This window comes from Mustela lutreola, chromosome 4, assembly GCF_030435805.1.
Source record: "Mustela lutreola isolate mMusLut2 chromosome 4, mMusLut2.pri, whole genome shotgun sequence".
NCBI classification, from domain to species: domain Eukaryota; kingdom Metazoa; phylum Chordata; class Mammalia; order Carnivora; family Mustelidae; genus Mustela; species Mustela lutreola.
Genome location: NC_081293.1, coordinates 169,407,968 through 169,427,043, shown reverse-complemented (window position 1 = coordinate 169,427,043; position 19,076 = coordinate 169,407,968). Strand labels below are relative to the sequence as shown.

The 19,076-nt window shown below is 38.1% G+C and overlaps 1 protein-coding gene across 2 annotated transcripts in view; it reads right to left on the bottom strand.

Moving 5' to 3' along the window:
- Window positions 1–19,076, bottom strand: part of MET (MET proto-oncogene, receptor tyrosine kinase) — a 112,664-nt gene that overhangs the window by 37,811 nt on the left and 55,777 nt on the right. For both annotated transcript variants that reach the window (XM_059171647.1, XM_059171645.1), the window contains exons 3-8: window positions 17,885–18,076; window positions 8,588–8,722; window positions 7,656–7,829; window positions 2,695–2,855; window positions 820–922; window positions 577–713 (exon numbers count right to left, since the gene is read on the bottom strand). In XM_059171647.1, coding sequence (XP_059027630.1) covers window positions 577–713; window positions 820–922; window positions 2,695–2,855; window positions 7,656–7,829; window positions 8,588–8,722; window positions 17,885–18,076 — 902 coding nt within the window. The remainder of the gene's footprint in view (window positions 1–576; window positions 714–819; window positions 923–2,694; window positions 2,856–7,655; window positions 7,830–8,587; window positions 8,723–17,884; window positions 18,077–19,076) is intronic.

Here is a 19,076-nt window from a genome sequence, read left to right as displayed (position 1 = left end):
AAACAAAGGCCTCCCAAAAAGCTCTTTCTAATGTAGCCTATTTACATTTGACTGGATCCCAACCTGAACCTTGTTGTAGACAAACCATCTATGACTTCAAAACATTTGGGATTTTAAGCAATTTTTAAAGTATCTTTTTGATATTTGATTAAACTGAGTTCTTTCATCTCTAAGAATCAGAAACCCAACTTCCCTCTAGACCCAAGCTCCCTCACGTTTCTCACGTCCCCAAAGTGATTTAGCCAAATTGTAAATCTTGATGGAAATGTTTAATTTACTGTCAATTATCAGAATCTCACAGCTCATAGCATAGCCAGAATAATAAGACGTAAAACTAGAGAAGGTAGAAGGGAAGACAAACTTAAAAAGTGGAATTAATCAACACAAGGGAAGGGTAGAAAGATCAGCAAAAAGGTAGATGGATATGGGAAGGAGGAAGTTTTGTCAGTAGGGGAGTAAATAATATACATCTTGATTTTCCTCCTCACACACACAAAAAGAACAATCTTTTCTTGATTTGTTAGGTGTAGATACTAATCCTATTTGATTGATGCAACAAAAAATAATTTACAATACCTTTTTAAAGTACATGTTTCTCTACCAATTGAAATGTGTCTAGAATTCCCACTGTTCAGGTACTTTCCATTTAAAGTTAGCAAGGTGCCACCAGTCTTAGGTCCGTAACTTGGAGAAATACTTGTTATTATAGGATCCTGAAAAGGAAATAAAAACAAAACAAAGTAACTTGTTAATTTTATGACTCTAAATAGATTAAGTAACAAATATCCTATGTTCTCAAGAATTAGTGCTTCGACTTACCACATAGGAAAATTTACTGTATTGTGCTGTCCCTCGACCATTTGCAATAATTATAGATATATTGAAATGCTCATTCACTGCAGGACCAACTGTGCATTTCAGCCTGAAAAAAACCCCAAAGTTTAATATGTTGCAAGTCCAAAGGCATTTTCTGGTTTGGCTGTTTTATGTGAAGAAACATTAACTATAAATTGTGAGCTGGCTAATCTGAATAGCAAGCAGAGTTTTGTGGTAAGCATTAGGGCTAAATATCATATATTTCCATTTCTGTACTATTACACGTCACATAGGCAACACAGGAACTGTTAAACCTCATCAATATAGACTTCTCCAATAGAAAAATTCATAATAATCTAAGTTGAAACCTCTAAAATTATAGGCATAATGTTTGGGATACTTAAGATAAAGAAATATTTCAATACCATATGAAACAATGGGCTAATTATAAATAAACCAAATCTCTTCATTAAAGTATGTCAACAGTACATTTCTATGGTTACACATGTCATCTTAAAAATAGTGAAGTTGTAACAGACTTTCCACAGGATTATTTTTGAATTAATAATCTTAATAGTCCTCAGAGTGTATAAATGTTATTTGTTTTATTAAGCAAATTTTTAAAAAAGAGAATGAATTATGTCTTACTTTTACAGGTTCTAACATATAAAACAAGGAATAAGGACTCACAAGGAAGATTTCTAGAAAGAATTTGTTTACCCTTTAGCCTAAACACGTACAACATTAATTGATGTTTTGGTCTTGGTAAATGAGTACATTTAGACCTCTGTGTGATCCTGGAAGGAATTCTACAAAGCATAAAATAAACACTTGATATAAGAGGTTCAACCATAAAGCTTGAAATGTTTGGCTGTTATTACTACTACCTGATAACTAAAAATTTCCAGATCCTCCATTCAGTATGGGATTTACATTTGATAGAAGGCGAATGGAGAAAATGATAGAACAAGCGCACCCCCTGAATCAGGAGAGCGGAGTCTGAAGGCCTGTTAAGTTCTCACTCTCTGGGTTGCCTCTGCTAAACAAAGCTCCACCTCTTTTTTTTTTTTTCTTTTTAAAGATTTATTGATTTATTTGTCAGAGTGAGAGAGCACAAGCAGGGGGAGTGGCAAGCAGAGGGAGAAGTAGGCTCTCTCCTTAGCAAGATCCCTGATGTGGGGCTCATTCCCAGGACTCTGGGATCATGACCTGAGCCAAAGGCAGATAGATGCTCAACTGGCTGAACCACCCAGGCGCCCCTGCATTCCACCTTTCTGAACTTCAGACAATACCTTTGTAAAATCCGTATGGTATTGCTATCTTCTGGGACGAATGGCTATATGAGATACTCTCCTTACATTATAATACCAATAAATATCAGCTGAATATAAATTTAGATGCATCAAAAAAAGAAAGAAAGAAGTCTCAAAAATGTGACTGAGCTGTTTTACTACATTTCTGAGGTTTTGAAAGTAAATTTAGAAGAGAGGGTCTTTATTGAGCTCTTTTACTGATTTTTATAGAAAAAGCCATTGGAGTTTCTGTATTTGAAGACTTTAAAGATGGAGCAACTTCGCCCAGTACTGTTCTTTCAAATCTACCCAAACTATTTCTAAAGAAATGTTACAAAAATGGCTGAAAAATTCCCTGATGCTGCACCCTTCTTCTTTTTACCTAGGTAATGTCACCTTTCTCCTTTTTAAATCCTGGTAAGTAAACAGGATTAAGAACAAAAACAGTTCTGCAAGTGAAGTTAGAGGGCCAAGACTCTTTCTGATTCAAGATGTGGACTTTTGGGACAGTCTTTATAAGCATTCATTCTAAAATACAACCTGTTTTTTCCAACCACACCCCAGAAAAACATTTTTAGATCCTTACATATTTGTTGTGCTCTCACTTAAGGTCAAGGTGCAGCTCTCATTTCCAAGGAGAACTTTGGTTTTCTTTAAATCAAATTTATTATTCCTCCTGAATCCGAAGTCCCAGCCACATATGGTCAGCATCGTCCCTCCTTCCAAGGGTGCGCTAGTTGGGAAAACCTACAAGGACAACCGAGAACTTTAAAAAAAACTCAAGACATTATTTTTTGTTTGTGTGCAAAACAAACACTACATGTATTCTCACTGAAATTTTTCTATTCTGCCACTGTCTTTTTTTTTTTTTTTAAAGATTTTATCTATTTATTTGTCAGAGAGAGAGCAGAAACACAGAGAGCAGCAGGCAGAAGAGGCAGAAAGAGAAGCAGGCTCCCCACCAAGCAAGGAGCCAGATGTGGGACTTGATCCCAGAACCCTGGGATCATGACCTGAGCTGAAGGCAAATACTTAACCAACCGAGCCACCCAGGCATCCCTCTGCCACTGTCTTAAATAAATCTCCACTGCAGGAAAAAGGGTCACAAATTTCACAGATGCTGGAACAAATATTAAAACTATCTAAGATGTGCTGATGAAATAAGTTGTTTTCAGGAGATTCACAGATGGGAGAGAGAGCAGATTCAACCGGGGTGGAAATGAAGGGCCTTCTTGGGCCACTCTGAAGTGAATTCAGATGGTAATCTTCTAGGGTGGAGTAGACAGTTTGAGCCCAGACTCGTACATTCTTGTAACTCTCATTATAACTCTTTCATGGGCCTCCAGTTCAAACTCTGATCAAAAATCTTTCAAGGGCCCTAGAAGTCAAGCACCAATATATGTCTCTTTCTGTGCATAAGCTGGGTGTTTGCTACAATCTTATGCTACGGTATTCCCCAATGAGAGAAGTAAAAATACCTCTTGGTATCCAGTGTTTTCACAGTTGCTTCAACAGCTATCACAATACCGGACACATAGATGGTATTCAATATACATCTACCATTCCCTCATTCATTATAAATCATCTACTACATGCCAAGCACTAACAAATGAATAAATGAATCTATTTCTTTGTACTTGTTAATTCATATTTATTACCGATCTGGGATTTCCTTTCTTTCTTTAAATGTGGTCACCGTTTGATATATACCAGCTGGTTAGCTGACACACCCAGCTTTTAAAAAATTACATAATTTTAAATAAATACATATAATATATAATTTCTATTAGAAATAGATAATTAAAAAAACTAGAAAGAGCCCCAAATGTGATCTTTATTGCAGCAATGTTTCTAATTATCTCTCTTGGCACTATTTTACATCTCATTTCTAGGGCTGATTCTTTTCTGCCCCATGTTCAATGTTAAATAAATAGGTTCATTTTTCTATTGCAGGCTTACTTTTGGTGTGTTGAAAGTAAAATGTGAGCTCATTAATAAAATTTTAGCAAGTGTGACATAAGATAGCAGTAGGTTCTTATGAAGTCTATAAGACAACTCTCTTTAGGCTAAAACTATTAAAACAAAACAAATTTCCAAGTTAAAAATAAGCTTCTCTTCAGCAGCTTTGTCACAATTGAGAAAGGAAATGCTCTTTGGGGGGGAGGGGCATATTGTAAATTGTGCTGTAAAGTACAATGGTGGGAAAACATAGCATCACCATAGAGGCAACTCAAAAACCAGTAAGGGTGTTTGCTAAAGGCCAGTTAGTAAAAGTCCAAAAGTGATTCTTTTACAATTTAAAAGGGCTTTTAGCAAAATTCAAATTTGTAAATGTTTTCACTCATCCCAAGTAAACAATTGCAAATCAAAGTTTTAACTTACCCTTGCTACTAAATCCAGTTAAAGTCTTAGTTTAATGCTTTTATGATAGCTATTTTATGCGTAAAATCCATTACACACTTGTGCTGTCCATGAAAACTTACCTTGTCCATGTCTAGGCAAAGGAGAACTGGTCGAGAAAAAAAATGCCTGTTTATTACTATGTTAGAAATCCAGTAGGAGAGAGCCGGCATCTAACCCTCCCCACTCTCTTCAGCCTGAGGCAGCACACAGCTGACTTTCCCTCCTTTCAGGAGGAGATTCCCCATCCCCTAAGGCTGATGTTGGCCCGATTCTGCCCCTTAGATTCCCCCTTTCTATGTAAAAATTGAAGTCTGTCACTTTACAGACATCATCACTTTCTACAGAAGGCAAATGGATTGGGTGATTATTTGAGAAAAGACTCGGAGAGTTGTCCCGTTGGTGTGCAGGCAGCAGAAATGGAGATTATAAAACCTTTGCTAGTCGGTTGGTCAGGATTCAAAAGTACAGCTCAACTTAGCTTTCCTCCCTGGGCTGAGATATTAGAGGAGGGCATTGGAACATTTCCCCCTTAGCTTGTGGGGTAATGTTCACTCTTCCAGGGGAAAAGGAAGGAAGCGGTTTTGGACAACACACCCTCGGATAAACCAACAATGAGCTGGCAAACTCTGAGTTATCCTGAGGGGAGGGAAACTTTGTGGGAAGGAAATGAGTGTCCGGTATAAAGCCACAGAGGCCAGGTCTCCCACCTGTCTGGATAGGGGAGAAACAGCTACCAAAGCAATTAGCACACTTTCACAGGTGAAAATGATTTAAATGATCACATTTTCAAAACCCACCAAGATAATACATGAGAACGCTAAAACAACAATAAACCCTCCCTGGAAAATTAGAATTTGCCTCTTAAGTAGTTAAAAAAGTTATAAATATATTGGTGGTTGGCTGAATAACACCCCTACCCCCACTCTGCCCCATAAGATATCACTGTTGCTTCTTATCTGAGTCTTCCAATCAATTAATAAATCATTTTATTGTCTCACTGGGACTGAATTCAATCCTACAAGATATGACAATTTTATCTTAATAAATTCAGAACACATTGGAGAGTGCTCTTCCTTTTCTGAAGCATTTCTCATTGCTCTTTAAGTATGAGATCAGATAACATGTTTGAAACAAAATAATGGGCTTGCAATCCTGAAATCTCTCTTACGTGGAATTGCAAAGAATTTCAGCCACTGAACATCATGTACCTTGCAAAGTAGGTTAATTCACATTTACTGGAAAGTGAAACTATACACTAGTTGGGTTTTGTGCCTATAGTGTTTAAGACAGATAAGAAATAGATGAATAATCTGTCTTATTTTTTTGCAGTAAGAATGCTAAATGTTACGGTCTAGTGCAGCATGAAATCTTCCTAACAACTATGAACCGAAAGGGATTTATGGACTCAGCTGCACTACTTTCCTCCTAACTGTGCAGCCCAAGCCTCACTGACTCGTGCACAATGCAATGCAACCTTTTAAATTCACCAACTACAGAAAGTTAGGAAAGGTGAGAACAGAGGGAGATTTAATACTGTGAGAGATTCTCTGGTTCCAGAAAATCCTAAAATATTTGGTTGTCTTTAAAAAACCATTTTAATATGGCTTTCATAAATAACAGAAGGAAGTATATTGGTCAAATTAAATGTTCCATTTGTACAGGCTCTAAACCTTCCCTGTATTTAAAACACAAGTTTAGCTATTTTTGAAATAAAATTGTTGTGATTCAATTGAATGTGTAATACCCCCCCCCCCCCCCCCACACACACACACACATGTACTCTCCCCATATCTCTTTCACGGAATTTCTGAGTTCAGATTTCTAGTGTCTCAAATTGCCAAGGCTGTGTTTAAAAAAGTATAAAATTGCACATGGTTTTAAAAATATACTAAACCAAAAAAAGTGTGCATACTACCACAGTATAGATTTAAGTTTTCTTACTATCTTCCAATCAAGCTAAATCTTAACCACTGTGTTTCACCTAACAGAAAATGATTTAAAATCCAGTCACCCTGCACAAATCTTGCCCCAAACCGTAACTAAATGAAAACAGCCATGCGCTTGGGGGGCGGTTCTTGTTCTGACTTGGACACTTTGTTTACTTGGGCTTGAACCAGGCGACCAAGACCTTTAATTTGAGTCTTTCACAAGAATCATTTACTAAAGTCCAACTGTTCTATACGTGAGCAGGGAAGGTACATACTGTGTCTTCATAGGGAATTATTTTCAAGCAAAAATGCATTTGGATCGAGACATTTAAAAAATTGCCATGGAGATTTTCACAGTACTGGCTATCTGCTTAAATGAATAAGGCAGCAGAGAGTTGGAATAAGCGCGGCCACAATGCCATGACTGGGCTCACTGCTAGAAGCTGAGTTCTCCAATAGGAGGAGGCACTTTTTTCTTGTTCAGACCACACTTCCTTAATGTCTAGAAGAGTGCAGCTATATGGTATGCAGTTAATAAATATTTTTGGAATGAATTAAAGAATGAAGTGGCTCACAGAGTATAGATGTTAGCATTAGTAATCAGTTGCACCTACACTGTTCTTCCAGGAACTCTGAGAGAAGGCACATAGCCACCATGGGTGTTCACCGTCCACCTGCCTCCTACACTGGCCTGTGAAGTAACCTCTAGCCTTATGTGTGATGAGACAAGGTCACCATCCATACATAGAGAGGAAGAAATCTTCTGCCCTTGCTGCCACAGCATGGCATCCCTAGCTTGCATGGTTCAGCTTAAGAGTCTGGGTTGTGCCATGAGCAGATCTATGTGTGCTTGAGGCTCATGTTTGGGCACCTGGTAGATTAAGTGGGTGGTGAGCAATCACTGAGTCAGATTTGGTCAGGAGGGAAAATGTCCCAGGGTGAGGAAATGGGAAGCAAAGTTGCTCAGCAGCCACCACTCTTTTATTCATAAAGCACTAAGGGAGAGCAACTGGCTCAAGGAGAGAACTACTTAGTGAGTATAAAGCAAGTATTTCAGGTACAGGACTCAAGTATGTCACCCGGAAGGAAAACCTTGGAAAAAGATGGTGCTTTTGCTGATGTCTCAGAGCTAAATGAAGAAACTGAATTTAGAATTTTTTCGTTAATGGGATTTATGTTTACCAAAAAACATACATGACGGCTGACAGATTCCTACCTCATAGATTGTAGGCAGACAGATCTCCTGAGTCCATGTTCCAGTGGGGCATTCCTCCAACTGCACACATTTATCATGGCACCAGCCGCACTGCACAAAGGGAGGCGCGGAGAGACACTGACTGCAGGACTGGAAATGTTCACAGCCTAAGCCGTTCAGTGGGATCTTGGTGATCTGTGAAGAAAAGTGATGGAAAGAGCTTCCAGAGGGTTTTTTTGTTTGTTTGTTCAATGAAAACTAAATACACCAAAGATACATGTAAATATAATTGTATGGAGTCTACTAGGGATAGCACCTGTGTGTGAAAATCTTGTAATAATGATTAAGTGCTTTAAACAAAAACCCAAATTCCTTCCTTCCCTCTGTTGTTAGTGCATATGTGATAATCACCACCATTACTGTCCAGGGAACACAAGGACTGTCATGCATTGTTAGAGGTTTTATTTAGTAGGGGCATTTTGCTCTGTCTGAGATAATTTTAAAATACCAAGAGAGTATAATTTAAGCGGCTGGAAAACACACCTGATCCCCTGGGAAATTCTAAGTAAGTTTACATATCATTTGGCATCAAGATGCACCTCCTTCTCTCAGAGAAGAGGGATTACCCGTTGGTGACAGGTTCCAATGTACCTTTCAGGACTTATCTACTTGCACTAGAGTTCTGCCCTTAGGACCGTAATTCTCATTCTGTGTGTTTTTCTCATTGAGAAATACAGGACAAAAGGAGAAATACACATTATGAAAAGCACCTCCCTTTGGTCCGATCTTTCTGAATAAAAATCTAACTTCGTTTCAGAACATCTCTGGAATAATAATAATAATCAGAGGGAGAAGAGGTGAATCCAAGACCAAGAGAGAAGTGAAAAAGGACCATATAAAGCAAACTGTACATATCCACTCGGGAAAAACCTTCCTGTGGAAATAGGGCTTACCTTCTTCCCAGTGACAACCAGTGTGTAGCCATTTTGGTTTAATGGGTGCTCCACAATGGCTTCAGGAGACACAGGGTGGGAATCTAGGCGAAAATTCACATGAGGGGTTGATGATCCTGATCGAGAAACCACAACCTGAGAGACAAAACAGAAATGACTTCAGTCCAACAAGCTCAGTTTAAACATAGTGGAAAATGTGGATGATAATGCTAATAACAGATTAGAAGAGCTCATGGGTATTTGAACTAAAGGCCCAGTAGTTGATCTCATTGTAAATCAATACGACATCTCCTAATCTCCTGTCTTGAAGACAGTTTATCTGAACCCCCAAGGCAGACTTTTGTATATGATCTTTTAATTGTGTATAGGGAAGGAGATCTTTCAGTCAATCAGCCAGCACATACAGATAAATCCTCACAATTTCATTGGGAACTGGAGGAGCCAAAGCTCTCCCCAGAACAGAAGACTTCACTTATGTTACAAGGATTTCAGATAACTTTTTAAAAATTTATTCTCCTTCCCTGCCCCAATGGGCAGCTTTCCTTGATGTAATGGAACAGAGAGTGGATGGGGAGTCTGGAGGATCTGGGTTTAGTTCCAACTTTGCTACTCTTAAGCCATATTTATGGATCTTCTGAGGTCAAAATAGGCCTTCAGGTGCTTTAAAATAATGTGCTGTTGTTTTTATAAACCATTGTCTAATCAGATGTTATTATGTCATTTCTTGGATTACGAAGTTCTGCTTCTTGACCTGGTTTTATAATAAGGTCTGATGGTTTTAACAATGCTTTGGAAAGAAGGTTTGATGACTTGTGTCATTCTTGCTTTCAGGTATTTCTAATTTGGGATGTTTCTCAGCTATATAATTTACATCTTCTCTAACTGCTAGAACCCAGTAATAATGATGTCCAGGGATAAAATCAGAATGACTAGGGTGCCTGGGTGGCTCAGTTGGTTAAGGTCTATCTTTGGCTCAGGTCATGATCTCAGGGTCCAGGGATCAAGCCCTGCTCTTCAAGGAGTCTGCTTCTCCCTCTCCCTCTGCCCGTCCCCCCCCCACCCAACCCCTACTCCCTCTCTCTCAAATAAATAAATCTTTTTAAAAATTTTTAAAAAGTCAGAATCACTATCAGAGATGAACACTAAGACCTTCAGAGAGTTTAGGAGTGCTCAGAAAGCATTTTATTCTTAAATAGGCAATAGGTTTATATCTATATGAGGTGCAGGAGGCTGAGTAAAGCCTTGGGCTTGAAACTGCCTTTGTCCAACATTCCAAATACCCTTTTATGTTTCATTGAAAGTATACTCATTTGTCATGGGTATGAAATCATGGTACAAACATGGGAATCTGTGAGATGATGATTAAATAACCATTCCCTCCACCTCAGTCTTTTCATTTGTAAAATGGGAATAAAAATTACGGGTGTAATTAAATGCTTAATACTCTAACAAACTTACACACAACATATAAATGTTTTGGGGAACTAGTTGCAAATTTTTCTTCAGCACAAGGAGTCTAGACGCTTGAAACAATTTGGGAAGATTCCCAAAGTATCTAATTTGCTCCCAGACAGTGGGTTGTTGATAGAGAAATGAACCAAACTCACATACATCCATAAAAGCTAAACATCATGACATTTTGTTCTAACACTTGTTCTATCCCAAACACTCAGCACTTTCAAAACATCTCCATTAAGCAGGGTGGCTTATATTTGCACAGAAGTTAAATGATGCATCAAAGGTCATTTGGTCAGGATGAGAAAGGATGAAAACTGTTGTTATTCCTAAATGTAGGGCCAAATAGTTATCTCTGACTTTTGTAGCCAAAGCAAAAAGATGTTCAATTACCAGTCCTACCTCCTCGCTGGGTGCAGGTTACAAGCAGAGTATCAGGCTATCAGACTTTTAACACCTCTATCCCAAATTATCCAGATTTCAGTTATTCAGTTTTTTAGTTTTGACTCACTTCTGGTGCTCACCACTTGTTTTTCCTACCTGCCCACCCCCATTTTTTTTTTTTTTTCATATTTGATGTTGCCAATCACTTCCAACTACGAAGGTGAAAAAAAAAAATCTGTTCCTCTCACACACAAATCAAAATCAAAATCAAACCCCAGCCTCTCTAATAACTAGACTCTATTCTATGCCTTATTCTGTAGTTTTCACTTACTGAAGATTATTCACCCCTCTGAACCTTCCTATGAACATTTGCATTTTGCCTCTCTCTTGTAGCTTCCTTTCTATTCAGACCTGCTACATAACAATCAACTCCTAGCACTCTCCTTTTTGTTCTCTTTAATATCATTTCCCATATTTATAATAAGTAATCCCTTCCTAATTACTAGGTCATCTTTGACTTTATCAGGTATCCGAAGCCCATTCAAATGTTCATTGCCCAGAAAGGATTAACGTTTGTCTTTTTTTTCATAAAGAATCTCTTTGAATCTCTGGAAGTTGGGAAGATTGATTTAACGTATTCCCTGTTGAGACTTTTTGTCTGGAGAGCACCATACGTGGGGTGACCGAGCCAGTCACTGTGCTAAGAGCTTTACATGGTTTTTTGTTTACTTCTCACAATAATCCTACAATGTAGGTACTATTAGTTTTTCCATAAAGAAAATATAACAGAAAATTTCAGCTAGAAAGTATAAGAGTCATGTTTACAAGGAGCTTTATCTAATGCCAGAATCCGATTTGCTTGACCTCTTCTTAAAAACACTCAACTGCTACGCTCTTGGAGCACCAGAGTAAATACCAATAAAAAGCTTCAACTCCGAGCTCTCAAGAGTCATTCGTGAGTCCAAGCATTAAAACAAATTTCACAATATATTTGCCTTGCCAAATACTCCTTGTTTCAGTAATCTTGGCTGCAAGTGTGCCTAAGGAGAGAGACTCTACATCTAAATAGTTTTTGATGGCACAGAGGAAATGTTACTACTAGAGCCAGTGAGATCTACTTTTGATCACGAGCTAGGATGAGTGTGGCTTCAAGCAGAAAATGGAATGAATCAGAGAAGACAGGAAGGCTGTAGGGAAAAGTGAAATACCTGGAGTTTTAAGCAGAGGCCATATCTCAGATGGAAATACCTTTGTGTTGATCATTAGCCCTTTCTCTGCAGGGACACCTACTGCTATAAAATGCCAAGAATGCTTTTCTATCATTAAATCCTCCCTTTATCTTATTGCTAGAATTCCAAATAATGGAGTAACCACTTTAACCTCAAAATATCCCTGTAGCAAGTTTTCTTTCTTTCTTTTTTTTTTTTTTTTGTAAAGAAATTTGAAGTTCCTTTTGGTTGTCATGGAGATACTTCTAAGGACAGAACTGAATCTAGCATTTAAATTTAATTCTTAGGATAATTAGTATGAATAGAAGACTGGCAATTATCTATGACTATGTTGAGAACTAATCTTTAATGCTTAGGTTTCAAACTGCTCCCCCCCACAAACCCTTTTTCTTTAATGCTTCTGAAAATGCAAGACTAATATATTTGGGTGTGAGGGAGTTAGGAAGGAATCCAAAGGTACTTGATTGTTGTAGCTATGATCTCAAATTATCTGGGAGTGGACATGAGGAAGAAATACATGTACAAGTAAAATAAAACCTTTGTGGCTAGGCTCTAAAAATCCATAAACCTAAATAAATTAATTTTGTGTGATATATCTTCAAAACATTAAGGCCAGATTCTTAGCCCATACACAGAGATTTATTTTTCAAATTCTTATTTATTTTATAGATTTTATTATTTATTTGTCAGAGAGAGAGAGTGGGAGAGAGTGAGTGCGTGTGCACAAGGAGGGGAAACAGCAGGCAGAGGGAGAAGCAGGTTCCTCACAAGCAAAAAAAGCCCAAGTCAGGACACAATCCCAGGACCCTGGAATCATGACCTGAGGTGAAGGCAGACACTTAACTGACTGAGCCAGCCTGGCATTCTGAGATTTATTTTTGGTTAAATTGTTTTAAAATTTAATTTTCCTTAAGAATGACGAATATAGTTTAACATGAGATGTTTGTATGTGGCTTTCTCTCCTTTTTTTTTTTTTTTTTTTTTTTTGGTTTGTTTTTTTTTAAGTGCTCCATGCTGGGCCAGAATTCATGACCCTGAGATCAGGACCCAAGCCAATCAAGGGTCAGACACTTAACCCACTGAGACAGTTAGGTGCCCTACTCTCCATTTTTAAAAAATGCACAATTCAGTGGTTTTTGGTATTGTCACAGATTTGTGCTACTATCACCAAAATCATTATGGAACACTGTCATTATCTCAAACAGAAACTCAGCACCCTATAGCCACCACCTTCTTCATCTGCTCATGCCCTCCAGTCCCTTGCAACCACTAATCTACATTCTATCTCTACGGATTTTCTTATTCCAGATATTTTACACGAATGGAATCCTACAATATCTTGTCTTTTGTGACTGGCTTCTTTCACTCAGCATAATGTTTTCAAGGTTCATCATGTTGGAACATGTATCAGTACTTCACTACTTTTTACTGCTGAATAATGTTCCATTATATGGACATAACATATTTTATTTATCCATTCATTTGGGTTATTTCCACTGTTGTGAATACTGCTACACTGAACATTCACATGCAACTTTTTATAAGAACATATATATTTTCATTTCTCGGGTATACACTTAGGAGTAGAATTATTGGATTTTGTGGTAACTCTATACTTAATCTTTTGAGGAACTGCCATGCCATTTCCATAGGTGTGTATAATCCTACATTCCCACCAACAATGTGTGAGGGTTTTAATTTCTCCACAACTTCACTGACATTTGTTATTTTCCGTTTTCTTGATTATAGCCAACCCACTGCGTGTGAAGTGATACTTTATTGTGATTTTGGTTTGTATTTCTTGGCCAATTTTTTTTTTTTTTAAAGATTTTATTTGAGAGAGAGAGAATGAGAGAGAGTGAGCATGAGAGGGGGAAGGAAGGTCGGAGGTAGAAGCAGACCCCCAGCTGAGCAGGGAGCCCAACGTGGGACTCAATTCTGGGACTCTAGGATCATGACCTGAGCTGAAGGCAGTTGCTCAACCAACTGAGCCACTCAGGTGCCTCTTGCCAATATTTTCTTAAATTAAGTAAAATGCAAGCTTACTTCTGGAGGTTCACAGTCTTCCATCCATTCCTTCTGCCCAAGACTGAGTACCTGGGTATCACCTACTTAGCCTCCCAACCAGTGTTCTGAATATCCCTTCAGAGTCAGACTGGGTTTTTGTAAAACAAAGTCCTAAAGATGCTGGAGGTGGGGAAAGTGACAGTGCCCAGGCAGTGGCCACTGTATGCACACAAGATAGCTGCCCAATAAGTGTTTGTGGAGTTGAACTTGAAACAAGTCTTGAAAGTGCCTCCCCACCCCCAGCACACCTGATATAGGATACAATCCCTCTCCCTGGCCTGACAATCATGCACGAATATTTTAACAGCAATGCCTTGCATCTAGAGATTAAAGGCCTTATACAAGAGATGTTAAAAAAAAAATTATAATATATATGAGGCATTGTTTTTGCAAGTTGATTAGATGAGGAGCTCAGAAGGGGAGACGTAGGCAATCCCTGTGATTAGTCCTGTGATCTTCATGAGTAACTGTCTTCCCTCTCCCACGTAGCCCTGCACACAGCACTAGTGTTCCAGAGCTTTGTTCTCTTCAACATCCCCTCCCCCTCTAAAATTTGTAAGAAGCTCTGTTCTCACTGTTTACTTATACTATCCTGAATAGGACTTATCATATTATTTTACTTCAAAGCATCCCAAGAGGGTGATCACATAAATAAAAACTGGTTTTGAAATCTGCATCTATGTTGAGCAGCAGCTACAGATAAACTCTAATACATGTACACATCAGTATATTTCAGTATATGGAGTTGCACCTGTATGAGATAAGTTACACATGTTTAAATGTTAGGAACATGTAAAACATGTCTTTTCTGCCATACATAAAATGTTGTTAGCTAAACAATATAATTCTTTCTAACCAAATAACCACTGTGAAATACCTGATTCACTTTACACCCGACAGCTGGGGCTGAAGCTTGTATTCCCAGCCAGAGCTGAACATAAGCACAATAGGAAAGGCAGAAACAGCTGCAAACTCTTGAGAGAAAACATTTGCAAAGCAACTTTGACTTTAGGCTTCAGGGTAGGAAGGAAGTAAAAATCATTTTTCTGTTCCTTTTCATATATGACAGCTGTCTTTGGAAAAAAAAAATTATGTTCATTCTATTTTATAACAGAAACTCCACAGTATTATTAAGACACGAATTGTAGGAACTTAGTCCTGTCCACAGATTTAGCACTTTATAGCAGTCAAAACATTTACAGAACTGGTAGTACTGCTTGGCAAGCTTAAGCTGGAAGGTCTTTACTGCATGCCATGACTGACTCCTCCCCCAACATTATTTGCTGTAAACAAACTGGATTTTAGTGATGTTGATTATTTGATCCTTCAAGTGCCTTGAGTTTATTTACATAAAATTTAAGGGAATGGAATTCTCTTGGACAAGTGTCAGAGAAATGAATCCTATGTGGGTCTCAACAGCCCTTTGTCTGTGTGTCTTTGTCTTTTGCTATCTTGATATCAGGTGCAGGTTTTTATCTCTCATACTAAAGTTTCAGGGGCTCCTGGGTGGCTCAGTGGCTAAGTGTCTGTCTTCAGCTAAGTCATGATCCCGGGGTCCAGGGATCCAAACCCATAATAGGCTCCCCACTCAGTGGGCAGTCTGCTCCTCCCTTTCCCTCTGCCCCTCCCCTGTCTTGTGCTCTCTCTTGTTCACTCGCTCAAATAAATAAAATCCTTTTTTAAAAAATTAAACTTTAGTTCCTTAAAGGCAGGTTCTGTGTCACTGCTTCCTTTGCTTTCCTTATTTGCCTAGTAGAGCAAAGTTAGTAAGTTCCCAATATATATCTGATGAATTAAGAACCATGTGGTTTAAAAAAAAAATCAGTGATATCAGCACTTCACATAAAGTAAGTATCTACTTACTTATTTTCATCTTTAATGTTTTGGATGCACAGATAATGGGCATAATATAGCTTCTTTTATGAAAATGCTGGGAGACAAGAATAAAACACTTGTCACAGCATTTCTGTTACAATGAGACTGATGCACAACATAGCACTTAGGCGGTAGAATCTGTCACACAGCAGAATTTACTCAGTTATTAGAGAAATCTACCTAAAAATGGGATTTTATTATAACTTTAGAATCTGGAAATAGGCCAAGAACTTTCTGATGTAAAAGAATGTAAGACCTAAAGTGACTTTGGAAAGCTTATTATTAATATGAAACTGGGTGGATGAGGTAATAAACAATTTAGAAAAAAAGCAAAAGTAAAGATAAAAAGTCAATATAGTGAATATATTAAGAATTCAACAGATGCCAGATTCTCTCATGCTCCTTCAAATTCCTTAGAATTCTAGAGAATATTATAAAAAATGTCAATTAAAAACATTGAAAATAACAGTATGTATTTTACAAGGATAACTGATACAATTATATTTCAAATACTTTGAAATATAGGGGGGGACTAGATATCCAGCCTTCAGATTTTAAGGAGTTGAGACACAACGAAATGGTTGGAGTGGGTAAATAAGAACACTGGGCTGGGGGAGAGAGAGGAGTGGGGAGAAAGTATAATAATGAAGCAGTGGGAGGATGGGAGATCAGGTGTGGGAGCATTTAGATAACAAGATCTACATGATTAGTTTTGAGCTAGGAAGTTTTTGTTTTGTTTTGTTTTTGTTAGATTTATTTATTTATTTATTTGACAGACAGAGGTCACAAGTAGGCAGAGAGGCAGGCAGAGAGAGAGGAGGAAGCAGGCTCCCCGCTGAACACAGAGCCTGATGCGGGGTTCAATCCCAGGACTCTGGGATCATGACCAGAGCCGAAGGCAGAGGCTTTAACCCACTGAGCCACCCAGGCACCCCTGAACTAGGAAGGTTTTATTTAGATGTTTTATGACTTTGAAAAAAATCCCACTGTGCCCAACTAGTACAAGAAAAGCATGATTTAAATTATGGCAATAACCAGTATCCATACACTATAAACACAGTGGTAATTAAAAAAAATATGTATTATAATAGAATACAGATAGAGGATGTGCAGATGGCCAAGTCATAGGAAAACATCATTGTCCTCAACTGGTTTTCTAGAAGTCACTGTCTGACTAGGATGTTAATTAGATCAGATGATTTTGGAGTAAGACTCTCTCTTTAGAAGAAATTTCTAGTATTTGTAGAAAGTCAACATTTCCATGGATGCTATGGTCATTGTGCATTAATCAAGAACTTACTGGGAAGCCTGGGTGGCTCAGTTGGTTAAGCAGCTGCCTTCGGCTCAGGTCATGATCCCAGCATCCTGGGATCGAGTCCCACATCTGGCTCCTTGCTCAGCAGGGAGCCTGCTTCTCCCTCTGCCTCTGCCTGCCATTCTGTCTGCCTGTGCTCACTCTCTCCCCCTCTCTCTCTCTGATAAATTAAAAAAAAAACAACAAAAAAAAAACCCAAAACTTTTAAATCAAGAACTTACTGAAGAACTCATGTTGAAAGCACTACCCAATAACTATTAAAGCAGTCAAAGAGATTCAACACAAGAACATTTTAATTTCTGCAAAGTACTGATTCTTATATCTAGGGAACACAATAACTGCAAGTCTGAAATGTGAATTTTTATTGTATGGAAGTATGTTGCTATCCATTAAAAGCATTTCTTAATAAAATCTGTATTTTCCCCCCCAGTATTTGAACTTCTTTGTGTCTGACTACATCGTTTTGCAGAATCAGAAGAGCTGGAGTTACAATGGGATCTTGATGATAACGTCCTTTTCTAACTCCTGCCAATATTTCTCAATGATGTGAATGTTTCTTCTCATGGAGACACACGGTTCACACAATAGCTCTCCTTTGATCCGTAGCTTCCCTTGAAATAGGAAAACATCGCCTGGAAGTGCTTTAATTGTTTCATTTTATTCCAATCATGTGATGGAAATCATGAATGGAAAATAACAACAACAAACAAAATCCCAAACCATTCTGGGGAAGAAAACTTTTAACCACATTTAAGCTGAAAGCTTCAAGAACTTAATAAAAATAGGCCATAAACTTCATAATGAGTAGACCCGGCTTCATTGTTTTGTTCTCAGTCTGTCTCTAGCTTTTACTGTGATTTTCACTTTATAATATTTCCAAATGCCTTACTATAAAAAACAAACAAACAAAACACCAAACTAATTGCACCATACCAGGTAAAACAGACACAGCCACTCTTAGAAAGCATTTACCTGCATGAAGCGACCCTCTGACGTCCCAAGATTAGCAATGGTAAGGTCTCCTTTAATGAAGGTAGATATAGATGTTAAGAGGACTTGGTTGAATTGGCCCATGAATAAGTCAACACGCTGCAAAGCTGTGGTAAACTCCGTTCGATATTCATCACTGCGCACTTCACAGCCGGATGAATTTCTCAAAAGTGTCTGGAATAAAATATGGTCATAGAATCAATGTGAGTCCAGATGCGAACAAGCTGGTAAAAAAACTTCTCAGTGTGTCTTTTCACAGCTTGGAGAACGGCAAGGATAGCCGTACAAATAAACAGAGTGCCCCAGATGGGCTAGAAATTACTCTAGTGATCTACATGGCTCCAGGACTGCTAGGTGCTGCCATGTGTGTACAGATACGTTACCTGGGATAAACCTTACTATTGAGGTTTGCACTCTGGATGAGTATGTGCATACATAAATATGAAACTTAGTGGTGCTAGTAAAAGAAAAACAAAAACAAACCAAAACTGGGCGTGAAGGTAATGCTTCTAGCAGACATGTCCAATAAGATGGATTTCAACTGGAATAAATGTTAGAGTCATACATAATACATTATATATCTTAAAATGTGTGCCTTTGTGCATTTGTGTGCAATGAGGTGGTAGGGGGGGATAGCTAATAGATAATTCACAGGGAGGCAGTAGAGCACAGACCCCAAACTCAAGTTCCTGCATCAAATCCTAGTCTTTCATGCTTATTTACCTTACATAGTCCCTATAATCTCTCTGTGTTTGTGAAATTCAGGTTATCCATTCCACAAGTAAAATCGAGAGAATTATAGAGATTTGCCTACCTTGCAGAGCTGTTGTAAAGGTTACATGAGCTAATATATAGAACTTTATTACCATAGAACCTAGGACCTAGAGAATACCCCTGAAGTATTTGTCACCATTACAGTGAAAGGCTCAAAAGAATGTAAAAGCTGTGCATCAAATGCCATAGTTACCAACTTATAAAAAAGGCAATTGTCACTCAGTCAGGTATTTTTCTTTTAGGCTCAGCTTCAGATTTTTATTTTTATTTATTTTTTATTTTTTATTATTATTTTAAAAAGATTTTATTTATTTATTTGTCAGAGAGAGAGAGAAAGAGAGAGAGGGAGAAAGAGAGTACAAGCAGGCAGAGTGGCAGGCAGAGGCAGAGAGAGAAGCAG